General features: G+C 33.7%; 1 protein-coding gene and 3 long non-coding RNA genes across 4 annotated transcripts; 2 read left to right on the forward strand and 2 right to left on the reverse strand.

The window, feature by feature from the left end:
- Positions 1-549: 549 nt before the first annotated feature.
- On the forward strand, positions 550-1,720 carry LOC134264720 (uncharacterized). Its single transcript, XR_009991601.1, has 3 exons — positions 550-689; positions 1,207-1,381; positions 1,501-1,720. It is a non-coding gene; the product is annotated as an uncharacterized LOC134264720 (long non-coding RNA).
- A 2,470-nt stretch (positions 1,721-4,190) lies between these two features.
- Positions 4,191-7,933, reverse strand: LOC134264721 (uncharacterized). Its single transcript, XR_009991602.1, has 4 exons — positions 7,817-7,933; positions 7,577-7,685; positions 5,348-5,470; positions 4,191-4,294 (listed from the first exon to the last, which is right to left on the reverse strand). It is a non-coding gene; the product is annotated as an uncharacterized LOC134264721 (long non-coding RNA).
- A 1,177-nt stretch (positions 7,934-9,110) lies between these two features.
- Positions 9,111-10,243, forward strand: LOC134264722 (uncharacterized). Its single transcript, XR_009991603.1, has 3 exons — positions 9,111-9,228; positions 9,925-10,048; positions 10,157-10,243. It is a non-coding gene; the product is annotated as an uncharacterized LOC134264722 (long non-coding RNA).
- Positions 10,244-17,647: 7,404 nt separating this feature from the next.
- LOC134264723 (threonine synthase-like 2) lies at positions 17,648-22,726 on the reverse strand. The gene is made up of 9 exons (XM_062746983.1): positions 22,665-22,726; positions 21,138-21,374; positions 20,808-21,002; positions 20,393-20,545; positions 19,481-19,632; positions 19,153-19,219; positions 18,649-18,797; positions 18,127-18,395; positions 17,648-17,932 (listed from the first exon to the last, which is right to left on the reverse strand). Exons 2-9 carry the CDS (start codon positions 21,358-21,360, stop codon positions 17,716-17,718), a joined length of 1,425 nt encoding a protein of 474 aa, XP_062602967.1. The 5' UTR covers positions 21,361-21,374; positions 22,665-22,726; the 3' UTR covers positions 17,648-17,715.
- Positions 22,727-23,902: the final 1,176 nt, after the last annotated feature.

Consider the following 23,902-nt stretch of genomic DNA (forward strand, 5'->3'; position numbering starts at 1 on the left):
TTCATCGATCACGGGAATACAGGGTTGATTACTACGTCGATTAAACATAATCCTGATAGAATTAATGTTCTTTTTTAATTAATTAATAATCCAAAAATAAAAACGTCCAACATTACTTCTTTCATGTACACGGGGATGTATATATTCAATTTCAATATTAACTGTAGGACGTTAAACAACATACATGTACGATCAATATACTAACTGTAAAGCCTTATGACCCCCTTCCCAAACACAGGCACCTGAAGTATGGATAATACACCCCCCCTTTTTTTTTAAATTTTTTTTTAAAAAGGTGGGGGGTATTATCCATACTTCAGGTGCATGTGTTCCCTTATACTCTAACATTATGAGAAAGACATTTTATTTTCTTAAAATAGGCATTAGAAATAGGAATTTTCTTATTTGTCATAGCTAGAACAATCCCCAATTTATCCAATGGCGTCACCCAACAGGTCCGCACTGGGTCCATAGGACATTCATCATTCAATGGTAGAGCATTTTATCTACATTTGTCATTATATTTAACAGAGATCCAGGAGGTACTGAAAAAGGGACAATGCTTTGACTGAATGTGTCATCCATGTACCAGTATAGACCTGTTAATGAGGCATATCCAGTAATTCTTATACTCATGAAGAGTGTGGCAACTTCCAAGTAGTTTAATGATGGCACTCATTTTAAATCAGGTACAGGATAAATTTTAGGGCTGCACTTTTCTTTACTTCAATATTTCAAACTTACTAGTTCAGTTTCAAGTCCACAAAAGCTCAAACACCATGGTAAATCAATGGACCATAATGCTAGTTAAATTTGTCATATGCTTTCTTATTAAATTTATCAATTTGAAATTTGATTGGTAAAAAACATTTATTAACAAGTACAATTCTTCTGTGTGTCTGTCATTAAATCCCAATGATTGTAAATGCACATTGATAGGTTCTCCATAAAAATTGCTAACTGTGCAGAATGTTTGCACATTTTTTTTTCAATGAACGACATTTTCTTAACACTGAATCCTTCAGTATAATAAAACAAATATTGCATGCTTATTTTAATACACTATAAATAATCTTTAAGAACAAATTTAAGAAAGTTTAATTTGTGTATTTGGTAGTTACATGCGTAATTAGTTTTATATATACGTACACAAGCATTTTATAACATTGAAAATATTCAAGAAAGTATTCACTTAATTTCTTGTAGATGCTCACTTCTAGGATGTTTTCCATGTTCTTGTGAAAAGTGTTTTACATGGCACCATTCAGCTACAAATACTTTGCCGGTGGAACTGTGACATCAATCAACTGCTCATGCCACTGCTAATTGGCAGAATTTCCTTTGGGACAAGCAAACTGTTTCAAATATTTTACACCTGCAAGTTAGTACTTATGAAATTTTGTTTAAAGGAAGCTAAAAGCTAATGAGTACTGAAAATACGAGCCAGATGAAGTACAAAAGTGTTGATACAAGTCATTTAGAATTTTTAATTCTTTGCAGGTAGTGATGAGTGTACTGGAAGTTTTTTCGGGATCTTGTCCGACATCATAGGAACAACTGGTCACTGTGCTTTCTTGGTTATATAAGCAGGCATATTGTTAAAGTGGTGACATATGTAGCTTCAAATGATGCTTGACTGTTAAAGTGTTTTTCTTCGATTTATAAGTAAACCTGGATTGATCTCTGATGCAGTAATATAGAGCCATGTCCATTCTTGAATATTCCATCATCCCACTGTCACAAAGAACTGAAATAAAAATGATTTTGATTTTAAAAATATTTTTGTTGTTTATATGTAACATAAAATTCTACAGAAATTCAAATATTAAAACTACTTCAAAACAAAATGTGTTTGTGAAACACTCTGCACCAGGCGGCAACAAATTCAATTAAGTTTTTTTTTAGCATATAGGTCACAGTCAAGGTCACAAGGTCATTGGCTTTGGTGTCATTTGAAAGAGATTAATTAGTGGAGTATGCAAATCAAATATGAAGTCTATATCTTTAATGGTTTAAAGGTATGGCGAAAGTTCAAAATGGTATTTATAGCATTAAAGTCACAGTGAAGGTCACAAGTTCACTGGCCTTGGTGTCATTTGAAAGAGCTTAATTAGTGAATATGATTTCTCTATCTTTCATGATTCAAAAGTTATGGCGAAAGTTAAAAAAAAGAGCTATTTTTAGCATATAGGTCACAGTCAAGGTCACAAGGTAATTGACCTTGGTGTCCTTTGAAAGAATTTATTTAGTGGAGTAGGCATATTAAATATGAAGTCTGTATCTCTCAAAAGTTATGGTGGACATTAAAGTTGACAATAGACAAACAAACAAAGAAACAGGATAAAAACAAGAGGCCCATGGGCCACATCGCTCACCTGAGAAGCTTTGACCATTCTGTTCTTTACCAGATTTCCCCCTTGTAATACATAATGCATCTCCACCCTACCCCACTGATCATAATTTAGACATTTTGAAATCTACACTACCCCACGATCCTTCCATGTGCACATAAGTTTCTGCTTTTCTGGCCCAGTGGTTCTTGAGAAGAAGATTTTCAACCTTATATTTCTATGTACATGTAAAACTTTGATTCCCCATTGTGGCCCTGCCCTTCCCCCGGGGGTCATGATTTGAACAATTTAGAATCTACACTACCCTAGGAAGCTTCCACATAAGTTTCAGCTTTTCTGGCCCAGTGGTTCTTGAGAAGAAGATTTTTTAATGACCCCACCCTATTTTTGTCTTTTCTTGATTATCACCCCTTGTGAGGGGACTTGGCCCTTTATTTTAACAATTTAAATTCCCCTTCACCCAAGAATGCTTTGTACCAAGTTTGGTCAAAATTGGCCCAGTGGTTCTTGAGAAGAAGTCGAAAATGTGAAAAGTTTACAGACGGACAGACAGACAGACAGACGGACAGACAGACAGACAGACGGATGACGGACAAAATGTGATCAGAAAAGCTCACTTGAGCCTTCGGCTCAGGTGAGCCAACAATAGACAATAATTCACTTATTTTATGATTGTGTATATTAATGTGACTGAATTTTGGAATCAATTTGTACAATGGTTTAGTGTCATTGAAAAAGATTAAAAAATATCCAAAAGAACTGTTTTACTTGGTAATATAGAAGGAAGTTGTTTAGAAAATTTCTTTTATTAGTTGCAAAAAAAATTATTCTATTTAAGATCACAAGATTGTAAGCCATTATTTATTGATGCAGTAAAGTTCTTTAAGTATTACAGAAACATAGAAAATTGTTGTGAAAAAGTTTTTCAATGTATAAGGACAAAATACTCAGTAAATGGGTCCTGTATGATAATGTGTACAACAAGTGATGAAAAAATCAAAATTGTATTTTTTTGTTAATTTATATCTACACATTTTGGTACACCTGTTTTGTTTTTAGATAAATTGTATGTTTAACTGTCATATGTTTGCATATATGTACATTTATTATGCCCCCCTTTGAAGAAAGGAGGGCATATTGCTTTGCTGCTGTCTGTCAGTCCATTTAGTTTCGATTCATTTTCTTCACAACCATTGCACTGAAATGAAATTTGGTATACAGGTATATCAGATGAATATCTAGGTCAAGTTCTGTTTTGGGTACCATCATCGTGCCATTTTTGACAAAGTTATGCCCCTTGGATTTAGAAAAATTCCAATTAGTTGCAGTTTCCGTTCATTTCCTTTGCAGAGGTTGTACATACTGAAGTGAAATTTAGTATACAGATTTATCAGATGAATATCTAGGTCTATTTCTGTTTTAGGTATGATCGCACCATTTTTGACAGAGTTATGCCCTTTTGGACTTCGAGAAATTCCAATTTGGGGGGGGGGGGGGAGGGGGGCATAAGTGTTTAACAAACATTTCGTTATTTTTAAGTTTAGAAAGTGCACTGTGTGAGTGTGTGCAATTGTGGTGGTGAGTGGGTGAAAATTGTCTTGTGTTTGTACAGTGTATAGTGTATATATGGATATGGAAAAAGCTTCAAAATAAAGCATTAAAAAAAAAGTTTTCGAAAGTATGGCAATTATATACCAGTACTCAGAAATGCTAAATAAAAGGCTTCGTAGAAGAAAAAAATAATTAAAACTACCAATCAAATAAGTATTAAATGTAAATCTTTTCAGATGAAGGTTTTGCTTTGTCAGATTCTTTGCTTATAGGGACACTTGCCTTTAATAATGTCATGACAGGTGAGGCACATGGCTGGTCTTCATGCTTGATCAGTTCTTAATTAAAACCATCCAGTATTGTCCTAAGATTGCCAGATGTACAGACAAAACCTGTAATTTAGCAAGCTTCTGTAACATGTCATTTGAATTTATAACATAGGCCATAGTTGTATGTGCAACTGATAATAATGTAGGAGTAAGGACAGTAAGGTGCCTGACAAATAATGAGTTATAAATGAGTTATAAATCAAATATCCATTCCTTTGATACAAATTTTAACCTTCTTCATTAAATTTTATCAATGATTGTACAAGAAAATCAGAATAAAAATTTATACACAAAAAATATTTTCATTTAAAATTTTTTAAAAATATTTATTGCATTTTCATATTTAGGGTACCCTTCCAAGGCCAACAATAAAAAAAATTATTTGTTTGATGTACTCTGACTGACCTTTTAAAATAGCCCCTACCCATTTGCAATCAATTTTATCATTTTTTGGGGGCACTTAAAAAAATTTTTAATTTCCCCCCCTTAATTTTCATAGATGTTTTAAAGATAAGGTATCATATTTTTTTTAGGATGCTTTAATTTATAAATACAAATAAAGTCTTTCTAACTAAATGAAAACATCAACAGATTTCTGAGTCTGTGGTTTTAAATTATTTAAATATGACAGTTATCAATTTATTCAATACTGTAAGGTATAAAAAAAACTAGAAATATGTCCACAGGACAGGAATGCCCGTCAAGGGTATTTTAGTAATGCAACATGAAAATTCGTATGAAATTTGATCAGAATATCTTGAAAAGTGATACAGTTGAATTGCTTACATCAGTATGTATCAGCATATGAAGTTTGACACTAATTTCAGAGATGTGAGGTCAAGGTCAAATGAAAGGTCAAGGTCATGTTGATGCAGTTGAATTGCTTACATCAGAATGTATCACCATATTAAGTTTGACACTAATTTAGGAAAATTGAGGTCGGTATACCTACCGACCTACCTACCAACCTTGATAAAAGTGGGTAGGAGTACATCAAACAAATATATTTTTAAAGATGGCCAATGTTGACTAGTATATTAGTCATTTGATATGCTGTCTAATAAAAATAAATTTTATATTTGTCTTAGAACTTATTTTGTTGAATCAATTTCATACCTGTTTTTGATTTGCATTGTTTTGGATGCTGATAATTCAAAGTCAGTTTAGTCTTAGGTGCTGCTGACTTTGGATCTCTTAGGAACTGCATCTTTTATCTGTGTCACTGGTTCTCTTGTACCTCTGTTATAAAATAAGTTTTAGTGTATACAGTTGTGTAATATCAGTGAATAAATTGAACAGACAGATTGATTGATTGTATATTGTTTATCGTTCCTCTCAAGAATTTTTCACTCATATGGAAACACCAGTGGAAAGCTGCAAATTTTGTCTTATACTCGGCACTCAGGGCCATTGACTGATTGAGCAGAAAGGGATCTTTTTTAGTGCCAACACCTGACCTACTGCAACAAGGGGCCACGGTTATACTGTATCATCCCAAGGACAGGTCTCCACATCCCACAGTGGGATTCAAACTCATGATGTAAAAATGATGTAAAACTCCTTATTTCGCGACTCTAAAGCACTTAGCAGACATAACCACTGTGCCATGCAGGCGAATTTGAACAGACAGAAAAATTGACCAAAATCCATAAACCATGTTCTATAAACAGGGAACATACTCTCTAAAGTGAGAAATATGGTCATCTGAATTTTATTTTATGCAGAGAGATGGCAAAATATATTAACATCTTATCCTTGTGAAATAGATCTAAATTGCTACAATCATTTAATGCTCAAAAAATAATCCACAGATACAAAGCAGGTTAAAATTTAATGAAAAAAAGTATATTAAAAAAAAGAATGCTGGTGGTTTCGCTCTGATTATGTGTTCGCGCTGAGTGGTTTCGCACCGATCACTTGTTCGCGCCCAGTGGATTCGCCCTGCATGTACATTATATATTTAGCTTTAAAGTTTTAAAGAATTTCTATCTATATGAGTGCTTATAGTGAAGAATATATTATTCTTTTTTCTACTTACTGATGTGTCTGTATGCAAAGATTGATTGACTTTGAAGTTTCCGTGTTCTACATAATTTAATATTGTAAATCAACTGAAAAACAATGAAAGCCTTCATTGAAAAATCAATGAGATTTGTGAAATAAATATTTTAAAATATCCAGTCCTAAGTTATTCCAAATTATACGATCAAATCTGTTCAAATAGTCATAATTTGGGTAAAAATGGCCTCACTAAAATTATTAATACAAGATGGGATCCCACATGTCACGACATTAATGCTTGGGGTTGATTTATTACAAGCTACCTGACAGGTAATCGGGGGGGGGGGGGGGGGGGGGGGGGGGGGGAGCCAGTCTGTAAACTACCCATATCTTACCATACTTGCCAACCTCCAGCATGTAAAAATCTGGTCATGACCAGATTTGGAAAGTAAAAAATCTGGTCATAACGCGTAACGACATTCACGACATATTTACCATGATTAAATTTTATAATACATGTATACAAAGTATTTGTGTATTGAGAATTCTTTTATTGAAAAAGGATTTAATTTACTATGACAAAAAAATTTATACATAATTTGCTTTAATTTACATGTTAAAAATGAAAATTGAAGGTTTCATATTTCAGATTTGACCTGAAGTAAATGTACATTTTTTTAAAAGGCCTTTTCAGTTTCTGCTAAATTTGAAAGCATACCAATTTCAGTTTTGAAGTTGTTTTTCCTCTCTCTTAATTAATTAATTACTGCAACATGTTTTAAATTTGAAGTTAGGCCTACACTGTCTTTGATCACTTTATTTTATCTAGAATGAAAGTTTTTTCCCCCAAGATTCCTTGATATGTACATAAATATCGTTTCTCTTTTTCTTGGTTCAATCAGAGACATGTGTTTGGTTCAATTTGTTCCTGTTGGCCCTGATAACGATCTAGTTCTATGGGAAGCCATTTTAATTAACTTCAAACATTGATTTGTCAAAACAACACCCAGTTAATTGTTTACACCTGCACAGATAATTAATCCATCGGCATTGTTTACGTAGATCTAAGCTTGGGTTGTAACTGGAAATTAAAAGTGCAACCTAATTTACGAACCAAATCCGGAAATCGGGATATTTTCGGGTTGTTCGGCAAAAATCGGGTGATAAGCATGACCCGCCGGGTCATAAAAAATAATCGGGTTATGGGTTGAAAAATCGGGTGTGACCCGACGAAATCGGGTGAGTTGGCAACTATGTATCTTACCTGTAGATAAAGGGGGCGAAACCACTCGGCGCGAACACGTTATCGGCGCGCGAAACCACCCTACTCCAAAAAAAAATTACCCAAACAAAAGTGATGCAGCCACAATATCATAAATATGAGGTTGGTACCCATCCACGACAAAACTCCTCTATAATCAGCTGATAATAACATCTCGGATTCAAGAGAAATCTGTTAAAAAAAATAATGCAAAAGATAATTTCGAACTATTTCATTCGGTTAAGAATAAAACACTTCATTTTCTCTCAAAATAAACAAGAAACGGATGACAGTATTGACACTCTCTGATTTGTAAAGTTTACCTGTATTTCGAGCGAAATATTCCTGGTGGACGCTCGCACCCAATTTTTTATGACATGAAATTCATCCATCGTAAGTCGGAAAACCCTTCGGCTTTGTAAAACTATTTAATTTCCCCCACAAGCTTTGTGTAAATCAGAAACATGCTGAACTCAATACACAACACCACCCGGAAGTGAAAGTTATCGTAAAATCTCGCGAATCACGTGATGAGACTTACATCCTCTGGACCGAATTTTCTCAGCTTTTGAAATAATGAATAAAAAGATTACTTCCGGTAAAGGGAGAAGTCATTTCAAATGGAATTTAAATAAACATAATGAAGAGAGATATCTCTTTGCAATAAAGAGATATCTCTTTTTGCTTCAGAGATATCTCTTTTCGACCCTTTTGAAAGATATCTCTTTCACTTTCAGAGATATCTTTTAAGATAAACTTAGAGAGATATCTCTTTTACTTTAAGAGATATCTCTTTAACTTGGAAAGATATCTCTCTAAGTGAAAGAGATATCTCTCTAGGTGAAAGAGATATCTCTCTAGTTGAAAGAGATATCTCTTTAACGATCAGAGATATCTCTTTAACGTTCAGAGATATCTCTTATCACGAAAGAGATATCTCTCAAGGGCAAAGAGATATCTCTCAAAGAAAAAGAGATATCTCTCTCAGTAAAAGAGATATCTCTCTAACTTTAAGAGATATCTCTTTCTTATAGAGATATCTCTTAAGAATAAGAGATATCTCTTAAATTTGAGAGATATCTCTATTTTTTAAGAGATATCTCTCTAAAATGAGAGATATCTCTGTAATTTTAAAATAAAATTTATTTTCCGAATAAATAGTAAAAGGGCTTAATTGCCATATATATGTTAAGAGTAAAGACACATTTCAACCTTTCAGGATGAAGACTGTCATCTGTCTTACTTTCTTATCGGTGCTAGTGTGTACTCTGGCGGAGGAAAGATGGTGTGTAGGATGGGATAGGAAGGGAGGAAAGGTCAGTATAAATTAAAATTTCCGAAGTATAGTCCTTCATAAAAAGAAATTACCAGTTCTTAATGTACGTCAAGGGTATATTATATTGTATCTAAATGTTTCATTTGCTGATCATTGTTTCTAAATTTTGGCTTACAAAACACTATCTAATCAAAATCAGACTTCTTATATCCGCGCCGTATACACTCTGCGTAAAAAGATCTTACACAGAGTGTATACGAGGCGGATCTAAGAAGTGTAGTTTTAATTAAATTATTAGAAAACATTACATGCAACATGAGTTATGGTACATACAGTGTCATTACATTGCTTTAGATACAAATAAAGATGGTAAAATGACTAAGCTAGAGTTCCAGAAAGTCGCTGCCACTTATGGATGAGAAGGATCTCCTGTCGTCTTTTCCATCTCGGACACCAGCGGTTTCCTTTATTTCTTTACATTATTACATCTTTTATTTATATATTTTTTTATTTCTACATTGCTAGTAAAAATTTTGTTTTACGTGTGCTTTGAATAAAAGTTCAATCAGGTTTTCTTCACATTTCAATTTTCTCACTTTGGTGCCTGAATGAAATATAATGATTTGTTTCCAGGTAGATTCTTTTTTAAAATTCAAAAATATAAATTGTTTTTTAAATTTAAAAAAAAATGTGGACTTACTCTGGTACAAGACCCAAAAGATCGAAATAATGTAGAGCCTTTCGAAAAGATCTTTTAACATTAATATGTAGTATTTGAGTGAGTGCCAGTGTACAATCAAATTTAGCTCGAGGTGCTCGATAAAACACTATCACAAAGTTCATGATGCTAATCAATTAATTATATATATCAAGTTTTTTCCGTATTCGTGCAGGTACAAAGGATTAAAATAATTTTTGCATATTTTATTATTACCAGTATGTCAATGTCTTACAAATAAGTACATTACTAATTAGCTCTTGCTTAATTATTCATAGATTTTGAAAGAAGATAATCCTGTGAATTGCCGCATGAAAGAATATTAAAATATATACATGATTTTGTAAACATTCAATTTTTTAGTGTTTCATCGTTAATAAAGACACTGTAATACGGTTGGTTTTATATTTATATATAGTGTGCTGAATATATTTCAGACGATGATGTAATCCAGGAAAAGTAATTTTACCAAAACGCTAAACGTCTTGTGAAAATTCATTTAATGGCCGATTGTCAGCAAGATAGAGCAATGGCTGGGTGGAATTGGGGCTGGGGCTAAATGTGAGTAGTTTTTGAATGTGTGAAATGGACCATATCGTTGAAAAAATGATTTTACGTGATCAGAGTTAAATGTAGATATCAATGTCAAAATGTATCATTTGTTTACAGTGAACGGAGGATGCAGTTTTTCCACTACAGGAACGGTTTTTACCTTGAAAACATCTTTCCCTCTATCAATTAAAGATTTTTAGAACAATATAATTATGTGTGTGGTTTTTGTTTGTTTTTTTTTATTCGAAGTTTAGTACATGTACCTCAAATGTAATATACAACTATTTTAATACGAACACGGATATTGCGAATTCACTGATAAAGCGAAGTTATCTTGGGTCCCCATCTATGAAAGTTTAATGAATTCCTTATACGGATATAACGAATTACGGTTATAGCGAAGTAATTTCATAGGTCCCATTGACTTCGCTATAACTGAGTTTTACTGTAATCGTTAAATTGTATACTTATTTTGTTATTAGACTTAAAGACTCTATTCAGACTGTTTTCAAATACATATAGTTATTTGATTGAGGCGTTTTTATACAATCTGTCAACATTTATCACGTCAAGTCATGAGAATTACTGGTTTCGTCGAGATACACAAGATCTTATCTCTCTAGTCTGAAAATTATGATAACTATCTCGAACATAACGAATGAAGAAATAATTTATATCGTATAACTGAATTAGTTGCGATGACAAGAACTGCCTCTTCACAAGCGCAAACACAATAATTTCCAATGCTTTATTTTTATAACGTACATGTATAAGTAGAAATTTAGCGATTTGTCCTAAAAATTGGTATTTTATTTTTAGCGAGATGCAATATTAGCGATTTTAAAAATACTTAATCAAGAATCTATTACTAATAAAACACAATAAATATTAAGTGATATTCAATTTTAGCGATCTCAGCACCCTTGCTAATAATATACGAGGGCTGTTCAATAAATAATGTCCTCGGTGCTCAGAAAGAAGCTTTTCAATGATTTAGTCTTTATGATTTCACTTATATATAAATCTCTTTTAATTCAAACACATGCCCCTGACATTTTATACAATTTCTGCTTGTTCTTAGAACTCAGTTTTGGGTATGACCCTTAGTATACTGGAAAATAGCAGATCCAATGATTTCCTGGAATTGTTTTTTCCTTCTGATAGGTGTTTTTTTTTCAAGTAAAAAGGTCAAAGATCTAGCAAATATTGTTAATGTGAAAAAACATTAACTTTCTGTTTATCCCGAAAACCCCTTTACTCTTCAGGTCATGCGGGTTTGGACGCTGTCATTAAGAAATTCAACTAGTTGATTCCTAATTCTGGGTCCTTCCTCTAATAAACCTTTGGATTTTTTTTGCAAACACATTGTTTTCTAGACTCAAATACTCAGATACTAGATTCTAGTCTCCTCGAATACGAATTTGAACAACAGTACCACTAATATTCAAGAAAATTGCATATAAATCTGTCTTTGTGCTCTTGCAAACATTTGCTTTTGTCAAACATTCGCAATTTTTATGCGCCCGGATCGAAAGATCCGAGGCGTATATTGTTTTTGTCCTGTCTGTCTGTCTGTCTGTTTGTCTGTTTGTCTGCAAACTTTAACCTTGGCCATAACTTTTGAACCATGAATTATAGAAACTTCATATTTGGTATGCCTTCTCCACTACTAAAGTTCTTTCAAATGACACCAAGATCAATGACCTTGTGACCTTGACTGTGACCTATATGCTAAAAATAGAGTTTTTTTTTGCACACTTTAACCTTGGCCATAACTTTTGAACCATGAATGATAGAAACTTCATATTTGGTATGCCTACTCCACTACAAAAGCTCTTTCAATTGACACCATGGTCAATGACCTTGTGACCTTGATTGTGGCCTTTACGCTAAATATAGCTTTTTTGACGGCAATCTATAACCTTCGCCATATTTTTTGAATGAAGAAAGATAGAGACCTAATATTTGGCATGCATACTCCACCATTGAAGCCCTTTCACACGACAGCATGGTCAATGACCTTGTGACCTTGAATGTGTCTTACAGTATATGCTAAAAATAGCTTTTTTTAAAAACCGTCACCATAACTTTTGAACCATTGAAGATAGAGACTTCATATTTGGCATGCATACTTCACTGATCAAGATCTTTCAAATGACACCATGATCAATGACCTTGTGACCTTCATTGTGACCTTTATGCTTAAAATATTTTTTTAAATTAGTTGACGCCGGGCGCATAGTGTTTTACAAACACATCTTGTTATCAAGTACATTTTATGGTAAATTTTGTTTTGATGAATTTAAGCAATAGATTCATGTTCCAATATCTGTTTGAATATAAAACAAACGTGGATAACTACAATTACTGATTTTTAAAAATGTGTTAAGACTTTAGTACGCGCTGTCATTTCACTCTTTTTTTTTTTAAATATAGGGTGAACTTTGAGTACCAAGCTTTTATATTATTTGTTGAAATTTGGCGAACAGTACATAAGTTGTTATAATTTTTGTTGGCAAGGAGGTAACCCAGTTTTGACGCCCATTATATAATTTTTTTCATTGAAATCCACCTGCTCATTGTTTATAAATCAGGCATCGGTTGCTGTAAATGACACATATTTCAGTGAATATTTGTTTGGGATTTTTAACAAGTTTTAAAGCAGCTTTAATGTAGCCTTTATTTTCACTCTAGTTTACTGATTCTTTGCCATTCATTTATAATGCAGTGTCTCCAAAAGCCCTCGTTTCCCAGCTTTTCACGATGAAACTATGTGATGAAAAGTGGTCACATAAACTGTTATAAATTAAGTAAAGATTCAATAATGAGAGAAAGTCAAGTTTAATGTCATATCATATCTGTATTGTATGTCATACAGTTCAGGACATAATTTATTGAACAGCCCTCGTATGCCAAAATTAAATCCTCGCTAAGAATTCTGCTTATACAGCATTAGAGAGAAGTAAAATTTAACATTTCTTTAATATATCATGACATAGGGAGATTTTATCAATATAAAATTTATCAAAGGCTTTCAACAAAAAATATAGATGTAAAAAACATGTATATAAATGTACATGTATAAAGTATTAAATTCTGTTGTATATGGTTAAGGACATTGGCAAGTCACGGTTATCCGGAGAAAAAAGGTTTATATCATGGGTTTATTCACTTATAAAACTGTGATTGAGAGTGATCTCCCGTGTAGAATTCTCTATGAAATGAAAACCAACAAAGCGTATTTTACAAAGGTAAACAAAAGCACATGTGCTTCCTTCAACGGGTAGAATCATCTCTACAGCAAGAAAGAAAAACGATGATTGTTTTGTTGTACATTGTGTTCAGGGACAGACAGTAAACATTGGTCAACAGACCGTTATTTACCGTATACCCATGCTGGGAAGGACAATCAAGATATGACAAATGCTGAGAACCTGTAACTAAATGAGGTCGTGCATTTGGCACCATTTAACATGTAGTAATTGTAAACAAATATAAAAGAAATCTATGCCAATATTTTTATGAAAATTTGTTTCCAATATGGTAAATTACTTAGCATAAACAGTCAAACAGTCTTTACCATAATGAATACGTTTTAGATTCTAAGGTAAGTAACTCTAAAATAATGAACAGTGTTGGTAGATCTGTGTCATGTTTCTAAATTTGTGTTTTCAGTCATGATATCTAGATATGATTGGAAATTAGGATACAATAATGTATATAATATATACACTTTCTGAAATGACTGGATTTTGGAAAATTTTTGTGGTAAAAAATTTAGTAGGTCCTTTTTATCAACATTTTACATAGGAAATGCATTGAGAATTGTAAAAACATTGATTTGAAAAAATCTAATAAGGAAGGGTGGCTTGGTGGGTTAAATGTACCAGAATATAACATGTTTATTATCATTACACCTGTTCAAGAGTTCTTGAAAAAATCTATACAAAAGCCAGGAACCTTGCCAATGTCCTTAAAGAGAAAAAAAACATATTAAAGGAGGATGTGGGAGGGAGGTGATAAGTTTGATTGTCCCTATTGAAGCAAACATCAATTCTAATTAATTTATTCGAATTAATATTAAATTAAATCTACTATTATATGCAAGTCTAGTAATAATTAAACATTTTTTCTTACTAATATATAAATAAAAAAAATATCACTATTTTTGAAATAAAAAATGTACTATCAAAGTTTACATTGACGGTGAGTATATAAGCCTTATAGTTTCTTGGTGATAGACCTGCACCCATAACTTTTACCTGGTCAATTATCTGAAAAATGTATGACGAATTCAGCAATCGAAGCAAGTCCATTAGTGTGCATCCTTATATGTATTATCAATGCAAAGTTTGCTCAACATAGGGTATTGTTATATCTTTAAAAAATTGTTCCTATATAAATCTATACAAAAAAAAGTCATTTTCATTCGTTGGTGTTAAGCAGTGACGGTCCTGATGTTACATCACGGAATATAGTACAAAATTCATGTATGTCAAAAAATAAAATAAAATGTAAGGTATAACAAAACAATTATTGACAGAGTTCTCAGGCAAAATGCGTTTTGTCGGACCCTCGACCCAAACTGTCTGCCTTCAGCCTAACAGCCTCAGGCAGACAGTTTGGTTCTTGGGTCCGACAAAACGCATGTTGCCCTCGAACTCAGTAAATAAATGTATACAGTTACTTGGAAATGAAACCTGCACAAAAACTTTAACCTGTTTACTCATCCGGAAATGTAGGTCAGATTCAGCATCCGAAGCAAGCCTGGTAGTGTGCATCCTTAGATGTATCATCCATGCCAGTTTGGTCATAATAGTGCTCATAGTTACTTGGATATGAAACCTGCACCAAAAACTTTAATCTTTAAAATGTAGGTCAAATCCAGCATCCGAATCAAATTTGGTAGTGTGCATCCTTAGATGTATTATCCACAGGTACTTGTGGACAGGACCCCCCCCCCCCCCGATATTCAACCCCGGGGCTTATTGGACATTTTTTAAAAAAGATTATATTTATTACACTTATTCATCATGTGTACAATATGAAAACAAGAGGCCCAGGGGCCACAGCGCTCACCTGAGCACATCGGGCTTGAATTTATCCCCCCCTCCAGGCATTCATCATTTGAACAAACTAGAATCTACACTACCTGAGGATGATTCCTTATAAATATCACTAATCATAGCTTTGAAGTACTTGAAAAGAAGATTTTAAAAGGTTTCCCTTTATATCCCTATGTAAATCTCTGGTCGGCCATTTTGGCCTCATCCTAGCCCCAGGGGTCATGATTTGAACAAATTTGAATCTACACTACCTGAGGATGATTCCACATGAGTTTCATCTTTCCTGGCCCAGTGATTCGTGAGAAGAAGATTTTTAAAGATTTTTCCTATATATTCCTATGTAAAACTCGGGTCAGCCATTTTGGCCCCACCCTTGCCCTGGGGGTCATCATTTGAATAAACTTGAATCCAACTACTCTTATTCCACAAGAGTTTCATCTTTCTTAGCCCAGTGGTTCTTGAGAAGAAGATTTTTAAAGATTTTTCCAATATATTCCTATGTAAAACTTGGGTCGGCCATTTTGGCACCACCCTTGCCCCGGGGGTCATGATTTGAACAAACTTGAATCTACACTACCTGAGGATGATTCCACATGAGTTTAATCTTTCCTGGCCCAGTGGTTCTGGAGAAAAAGATTTTTCCTATATATTCCTATATAAAAATTGGGTCGGCCATTTTGGCCCCACCCTTGCCCCGGGGGTCATCATTTGAACAAACTTGAATCTACACTACCTGAGGATGATTCCACAAGAGTTTCATCTTTCCTGGCCAAGTGGTTCTAGAGAAGAAGATTTTTAAAGATTTTTCCTATATATTCCTATGTAAAATTTGGGTCAGCCATTTTGGCCCCACCCTTGCCCCGGGGGTCATGATTTGAACAAACTTGATTCTACACTACCTGAGGATGATTCCATATGAGTTTCATCTTTCCTGGCCAAGTGGTTCTTGAGAAGAAGATTTTTAAAGATTTTTCCTATACATTCCTATGTAAAACTTGGGTCGGCCATTTTGGCCCCACCCTTGCCCCGGGGGTCATGATTTGAACAAACTTAAATCTACACTACCTGACGATGCTTTCACATGAGTTTCATCTTTCCTGGCCTAGTGGTTCTTGAGGAGAAGATTTTTTAAAACTGCCATTAATTTTTAACAAATTCATGATTATCTCCCCTTGGAAAAGGGCATGGCCCTTCATTTGAACAAACTTGAATTCCCTTCACCCAAGGATACTTTGTACCAAGTTTGGTTGAAATTGGCCCAGTGGTTCTTGAGAAGAAGATGAAAATGTGAAAAGTTTACAACGACAACGCCAACGACGACGACAACGACAACAACGCCGACAGACAACGGACAAATTTTGATCAGAAAAGCTCACTTGAGCCTTCGGCTCAGGTGAGCTAAAAATCGTCAAAACCCCAAAACAATCGCTCCACAAAAAGAAATACCCCACTATACATTATAAGGGACCTTATAATGTATAGTGGGGTATTTTTTTCTGGAGCGATTGTATGGGGTTTTGACGATTTTTTCATATTGTACACATGATGAATAAGTGTAATAAATATAATTTTTGAAAAAAAATGTCCAATAAGCCCCGGGGTTGAATATCGGGGGGGGGGGGGGGGGGGTCCTGTCCACAAGTACCTGTGGTATTATCCATGCAAGTTTGTTCAATATAGGACTTGGAAATGAGACCTACGCCAAAAATGTTAACCGCTCCAAAACATTAACCTGTCATTCCTTTGCTGAAATTGCAGCATCTGTAACTTTGACCGATACAATGAAACACACAAGAAGCATCCTCCATGCATGTCTAATCAATATAGGGCATATGAGTTCTTAAAAAGAAAACTTTCTGCTCCAAAAAAAATTTAAAGAAAAAACATTAACCTGGGACGCCGACACCGACGGTATCTCATAAGCTCCCCCAACTTCGTTGATGCGAGCTACAAATGACTTTTAACATAAGAAATGTTGTTCTTTTTTCACTGCACATGTTATATTTCAATCTGCATACTTAGTCACAGGTTATATTCAAACTATTTTTGTTCAATAAAAGCATTCTGGCTTTATAAACAACTACATGACTGTATATTCCAAATCCATGATAATATAAAAAAAAAGATGGTTTGGTAACTCCTCGTTTAGAATATTGCATTTATATAATTTTTTTGAAAATCCCGTCTTCTAACATGTGTTGGAAGTCTATTGGACTATTTCTGTCCTATTATCTGTATTCTTATAGAGCAGTTTTAAAAATCTTCAACATAAAAATGAAGTATCGATCCTGCCGATCGAGACATTCAGATATTTTTACAGTCACATGCAGACATTTATCAATAGAAAATGTTGAAAACATTGGTTGCAAATGACTAATTTACTTTATATATATTAATTTTGCATGTAATCATGGCTTCCTTTGGTCAAACTTGACGTTTGGGTTACACAACTCAAACAAATTGTTTTGCATGTGTACAAATTTATACATTTTACCTACTTTATTATGTTTATCTTCTTTAAAATATACTGTATATATATTCTTGTAACACTGGAAGTATAAAAATCTATGTTATAAAAATGAGAAAGCACTTTTTATTATTATTAAGACTTCATTTCCTGGTTCTGTCTATTTCCTCAATTTTATCCCGTAATATCTGCAGCCAGTCTTCGCCTTTATTCATGTCTTTGTATTTTTGTTTGCTTTCAAAAATCTTTGCAACTCGTGGATCACGTGTATATGGAATGGAGGCTGATTGAAGCGCCTCTTCGAACTTGATGACAGAGGCTGTTGCTATAACAACGCGGATTTTCTTATCCTCTGGATTTCTGTTCATCAAGGAAAGAACAGAGATAACTTTTTGAATTACTGTAGTTTATGATTCATATAGGATTTTTTTTTAACATTTGAATTTCTTTGACAATTACAATTAACTTTTTGACATAAAGCACAAGTCATGCTTAATACTTTAAAACATTGTCTTTAATGTATGCTTGCAAATGACTTTATGAAACCTGAGTACCTTTGCATTTGGTAATAGTGATATCCTACTCCTACAGCTGTATGGGGGCACAAAAGATACTCATGCGAATCCCAAGTTTTTTTCATCGTCTGTCGGACAACGTCGTCAGATGCTACAAATGTGTCCACTATAACGTTTCGTACAGCTTCTGAAATTTCTTCGGGAACCGTGACACTTCCAGTATCCTCAAACTCTTTCATGAGTTTCTTAATCAATGCACAATCCCCACCAGACATTACATACCATATCCTCTCCATGTTATATGGGATCTATTGTATTAAATTTATCAGTCTTAGATTAATACTAGTCGTGAGCCAGCTTGAAACGCTGATCATTTTAATCATCAAATTGGTTGGTAGTGCATTAATCTTTGAAAACTTGGTGCATCACCGCAACAAAACAAACATGCATTATTGCGTTCAGAACTGTTTGATTCTATATGTCTTTCTTCTTTTTTCATTGTTTCCTACTTTTATAGTTTATTTTGAAAACTATGCATTACGAATTTAAAAATTATTTCACCTGTATATCCATAGCAGGAGCTAATGTTGGGATCACGTGATCAGCTATTACGTAATCTCCGGTTTTAACCGTTCGTGCGACTATGTCATTTTCTGTTACTGCGCAAACAAACTCTAATGGCACTCCCATCTCTCTTGCAATAATTCCAGCTATAATAATCAAAAGCTAAAATTATTAATCACATAGAATGAAGAATGAAATCATGCCTTATATACATGTATTTATTAAATTTCAACCGTCCTCCACTTTGAAAATGTTGATATTACTTTTTTAATACAGCATGTTAAAAATATCTTTAACAAAAGAACCTTTTATATTCCAGGGTATAATTGAATTTTACAATTTGTACATTATAAGCAGTAACGTGACAAAGCTTTTCTAGTTATAATTTTCTTCAAATCTCATATGAGATCGGAGACCCGAAAGGAAGCTACTAAGGAAGATTGAGTTTCGTGAAATGCTTCTGGCTTGGCCAATGTGATAATGAATACGAATTTAACTCACACGTGACGTTCCCACAAGCACCTGTTGGTACAACTATTTGTACAACGTCATCGCAGGAAGGACACATCTGAATGTACAATTGAACATGCATGATTGAATTAATCCTATTTCCTGGGCACAAGGATCGATGATTGGTGTTCTAGAATTAACTATATTGGACTCAAAGAAAAAAAATGTTCTTAAAAATGTTAGCATATGCAACCGTTTTTCATAGCTAAGAAAAGTGAATTTATCCTGCCAAAAAATTGACAAGACAAGAAAATAATTGGTCTTCACTTGTTAAAATGTATCATGTATCCACAGAATACTGTATAAACATACAACTGACCTGGAGGTAGGCGTATATGTAGTGGACAGTCTGAACCATGATCCGCGCCCAGTTGATGGAATTTATTGATGACAAATTGTGTTGCTTTGTAAATGCATGGTCTTGGAAGCACAGCTTAATTGGAATGTCTAAGTCATCTGAGGTTCCGTCCACTGTATCCAAATAGCACAAATCACGTTAAAGGTTTGCCAACCAGTAGTCTCTTCCAAGACTGCTGAGAGCGCTATTGGTTTGTACTTTGATTTGAAGCATTGCAATAGCAATGAATAGAATAATCATGATCCTTGATTTAGTCTCTTTTTGCAGCAAGATTTATTGCAATCAGAATAAAGTGACGAAGATTAGTAGTCTTTTTTTTTTTTAACAAAATCGATTTTTATAACCATGACTAATTCATTCATCAATTTTCACATTAATTTTGCAAATATTTTTCATAGATGAACCTATGTTTAATTCTGTATGAACTTATTTAGGGGTCAGATTTCAATGTGTAGTGAACATCCATCCTGTGTATGTTGCGTTACAGTTCAGTAAGTTGTCCTTAAGGAGTTTGTAAGAATATATTTACATTTCCAATGTCTTTGTCCGAGATAAAATTACCAGTTGTAAATGTAATTGATTTCCTCATGAATGTTTTGGCGCGGTTCCAAAAAAAAACCACGTGCAGGGCGGGACAACACCTAGAGAGAAGCAGGCTTTGAGCCCGTGGATTGGCGGAATCAAAGCATGTAAATATAAGGAATAACTGTCAGATTTTTCGAATTCATGAAGATGATCAATGGATTGGCTTGTGTGATAATTTTATGCATAAACGCCTTCGGCGTTTATGCAAATTATCACACAAGCCAATCCATTGATCACTTCATGAATTCGAAAAATAAGACAGTTATTCCTTAAATAAAGCGGATATACCTCTGTACACATGTACGTTGTCATCCAATACCGTCGTCATTTGGAGCTCTTGTATCTGAGAACAGCGCCCTCTGGGAAGAAGTACCACAATGTCAACCCATTGCTGACCTCTGACGGCTTCAATGGCTGCACTTCCGGTATCGCCAGATGTTCCTGGATAAAAGTATGACAGGATCTTAAATGCACGAATTGGAATTAGACTGCGATATGATAGTCTCTGTATCGAAAAAGAATGTGCTTGACAAATACCAATAGCAATAAAGAAATATTTCATAGTGGATTTTTATCCGCCAAGTACTCAAATACTGATCTTTATATTCGATACTCTAGTCTTTCGATGGGTACCGAGTACTCGAGTTCAATAACTGATTATTAATTGACTTATTTATTTTTAAAGATTGTAGTCTCGTCATACCAACAAGAATATTAAGATGCTTCTTCCTTTTGGATAAAAAGTATTGAAGAAATTGGCCAACACAAGACAAAGCCAAGTCCTTGAATGCCCAGGTGGGTCCATGAAACAGCTCCATAACATTCAAACCATCCGGAAGTCGCTTTATTGGCGTAATTTCCGGAACAGAAAACCGAGAAAATGCACTGTCAATGAGATCTAATTGAAAAAAATATCAGTTTAAGTCCATATATTACATAAATGGATTTCATTTCATTTAAAAAAGTATAAAATAATAAATTAATGTACCTTTTGTAAAAATAAATAAATATATGAGGAATTTTGAAAACTTGCCATTTAGCATGGAGGACGGGATTTCATCTTCGCTTACATAGAGAGGGATGATTTTTTTCGCCAACTGTACGTACGAAAGGCTGGCCCAAGATTTCAAAACCTTTGAATCTATTTTCGGAATTGTCTCTGGAAGAAGAATTCCTCCATCTTCTGCATAACCTGTGTACAAAGCCTCTTCAAATGTAAGGTTTGTGACGTCACCACGAGTACTCTTGTACTTCATGACTTCGACAGGATCTGTGAAATTCAAGGATCAGGTCATGAAAAAAAAAAGGATATTGGAGTAAAAAAAATAATAAAACGTTTCAAAGATAATATGCTAACAGGGTTTACTGAAATATAACTCGCATACTAGTACTCCTATTTTATGACAACGTATTTGTATTGAGATTTGGAAGAAATAACTTTTATTTGTCTGTCTGTCTGTTCATTGATTTTAAATGCCTTCTAAATGGTTGTGGCTAGGACCTCTATGTATAAATTTGTTAAACTTTGCACAAATCACTGAGCACGGACTGTGACAATACTGGTGAGTTGGTTTTGCTTTCTCGCATTTCTACCCTGAATTTTCTGAATTACAGTTTTTCATTAATACACAACAAATGCTGTAGGAACATTGATAAAAGTCATGATTTTACATCTAGGTTATGTTACTGTAATATAGACTGTCGTTTCTTTGGCAACATTTTTCATGGAGGTGCACATGTACATTTAAAATTCAGCAGAATTAATGAGTAATATAAGTTATTGACCGCCATACTTTGTTACTCAAATACTTCATGTAAAAGTTATTTAAAAATGTAGGCACATTAAACCTTCTAGCTGTAAATTTTTCAAACATGACATTCCCAAACGACATAATAAATTTATACCAAAACTATAATATTCTCAAACATGTCAAATGCATGATTGTATAATAATCTTGAATATAATATGAATATTGTGTCATATTTTGTCATTTACTAAAATTTAGAAAATAAAATTGTATTAGATTGACATCAGATGAGCAGAATTTTTACATTAAAATCATCAATCGTCGTGCGTTGGACAACCTGTAAAAATGATATTACTCCGGGATTAACTTTGTTAATGCATTACAGGTCAATGGATTATTCGATGATCAATACGAGTCAAAAAATGCCCCGACCATGGAATATTTGTGCAATTAACATGATTAATGTAACTTTAGATATTTTTGAAAAAAATGTTCAACATATTCAAGATTAAAAAGTTTTCATGAAAATTATCACAAAATAGCCTCACAATAAAAAAAAAACAATAATTAGTACTCAAGCATTATAATTGAAATGAGTGTGGAAAGTTAGTCATGGAATTGCGTGTACATTGTACATAATGAAGAATTTCTTTATTTACAGTACGTAACAGCTGAGTATATCGATCATGTACGTGTAATATATAGTCGTGTATCTCTGTATGTGCATCGGTTCATCTTGAAGAATGCACATTTTGCGAGGCAGATCGATCTACATTACTATATTATTCAGTAAAATATGATTATTAACTTACGATTTCCCTGACACGTAGAGTTTAACGTCGAAAAGTATAACACAGATTTCTTATCTCCATGTCCAATACATTGCTAGAAGCCTACGGTAACCAGTTGTGTACAAAATTCAGCATTTAAAATTAACAATTAAGAAAACTTTAAATAATTTAAGTTCATTCGTTTATAAATACGCGATGGGTTTCCTTTTTTCCGTCTATCCATTGGCGTGTCGGAAGCAAATTAAATTAAAATGGAGGGGGGGGGCTAATTGAACTAAAAACAATTTAATTTTCAGACCTGAAAAAACTTGACAAGCAAAATAAAAAAAAAAGGAAAATTGTTCTTTCATCAAACACGAAAATCCTTTTTCGTGGTGGTGGTGGTTCCTTCACTACAATAAAATCGTGCCTGTAAAAAGTGGGGGTTATAGACCTACGCCCGATTGCTCGATGCCTTTATATTATGTCTACCTTTGCAAAAAAAGGGGGGCTTAATCCACCTATATACTCACCCCCACCCCGGCCGGTTCCAACGCCTTTGCTAGCTATGTTACATGTAGGTCTACTTATATTGACGTTGACCTTCGAGTTTAATTTGAATTTAAGGTAGGATTCTTCTCATATTTCTTGTATTTAAAAATTAATGAAATGTTCACAGACTCAGATCAAGAGGACAATATCACTAAGTGTTGATATCAGTGAGATTAAATTTTACCGTTAAATATATTAGAGGCAAGGTCAAGTCAAGGTCATTACCCTTTTCCTGGCATTGGGAATAAAAAAAATACTAGAAAAGTACTGTTTCCAATCATGCGATCCCTACTTGTTATTCAAAAGATTGAATGTTTTTTTCTCTTTGCATAAAAAGATACTGCCATAAAGGGCCTTTAAGACGATATATACCAAATTAACATAGATAATTTAAATAAAATGGAAATATGCTAATCCGAATTTCCTCTACTTTTGTTAATTTTTTTGGATATATTAGTTATTTTTATATCCTTCCTATATTTAACTTTTTTCTCATTTTCACATATAGTAAAGTCGTCACATAAAGGTACAAAATGATACATACGATTCATTTGCTGGCAAGTGTTTTGTGGTTTTTGTGGAAAAAAAATTTACTTGGCATTGGTCGCCATTTTACTTTCAGTATGAATCCGCTTTTTAGATTTTATCTCTGGGGATATATTCTACATAAACATTAATTAGGAAACAGCCTTCTATAGGTAAAGCAAAAAAAAAAAATTCTTGCTTCA

The sequence above is a fragment of the Saccostrea cucullata genome, unplaced genomic scaffold (genome assembly GCF_032062105.1).
Source record: "Saccostrea cucullata isolate Sc308-1 unplaced genomic scaffold, CSIRO_AGI_Scuc_v1 ctg3161, whole genome shotgun sequence".
Taxonomy (NCBI): Eukaryota; Metazoa; Mollusca; class Bivalvia; order Ostreida; family Ostreidae; genus Saccostrea; species Saccostrea cuccullata.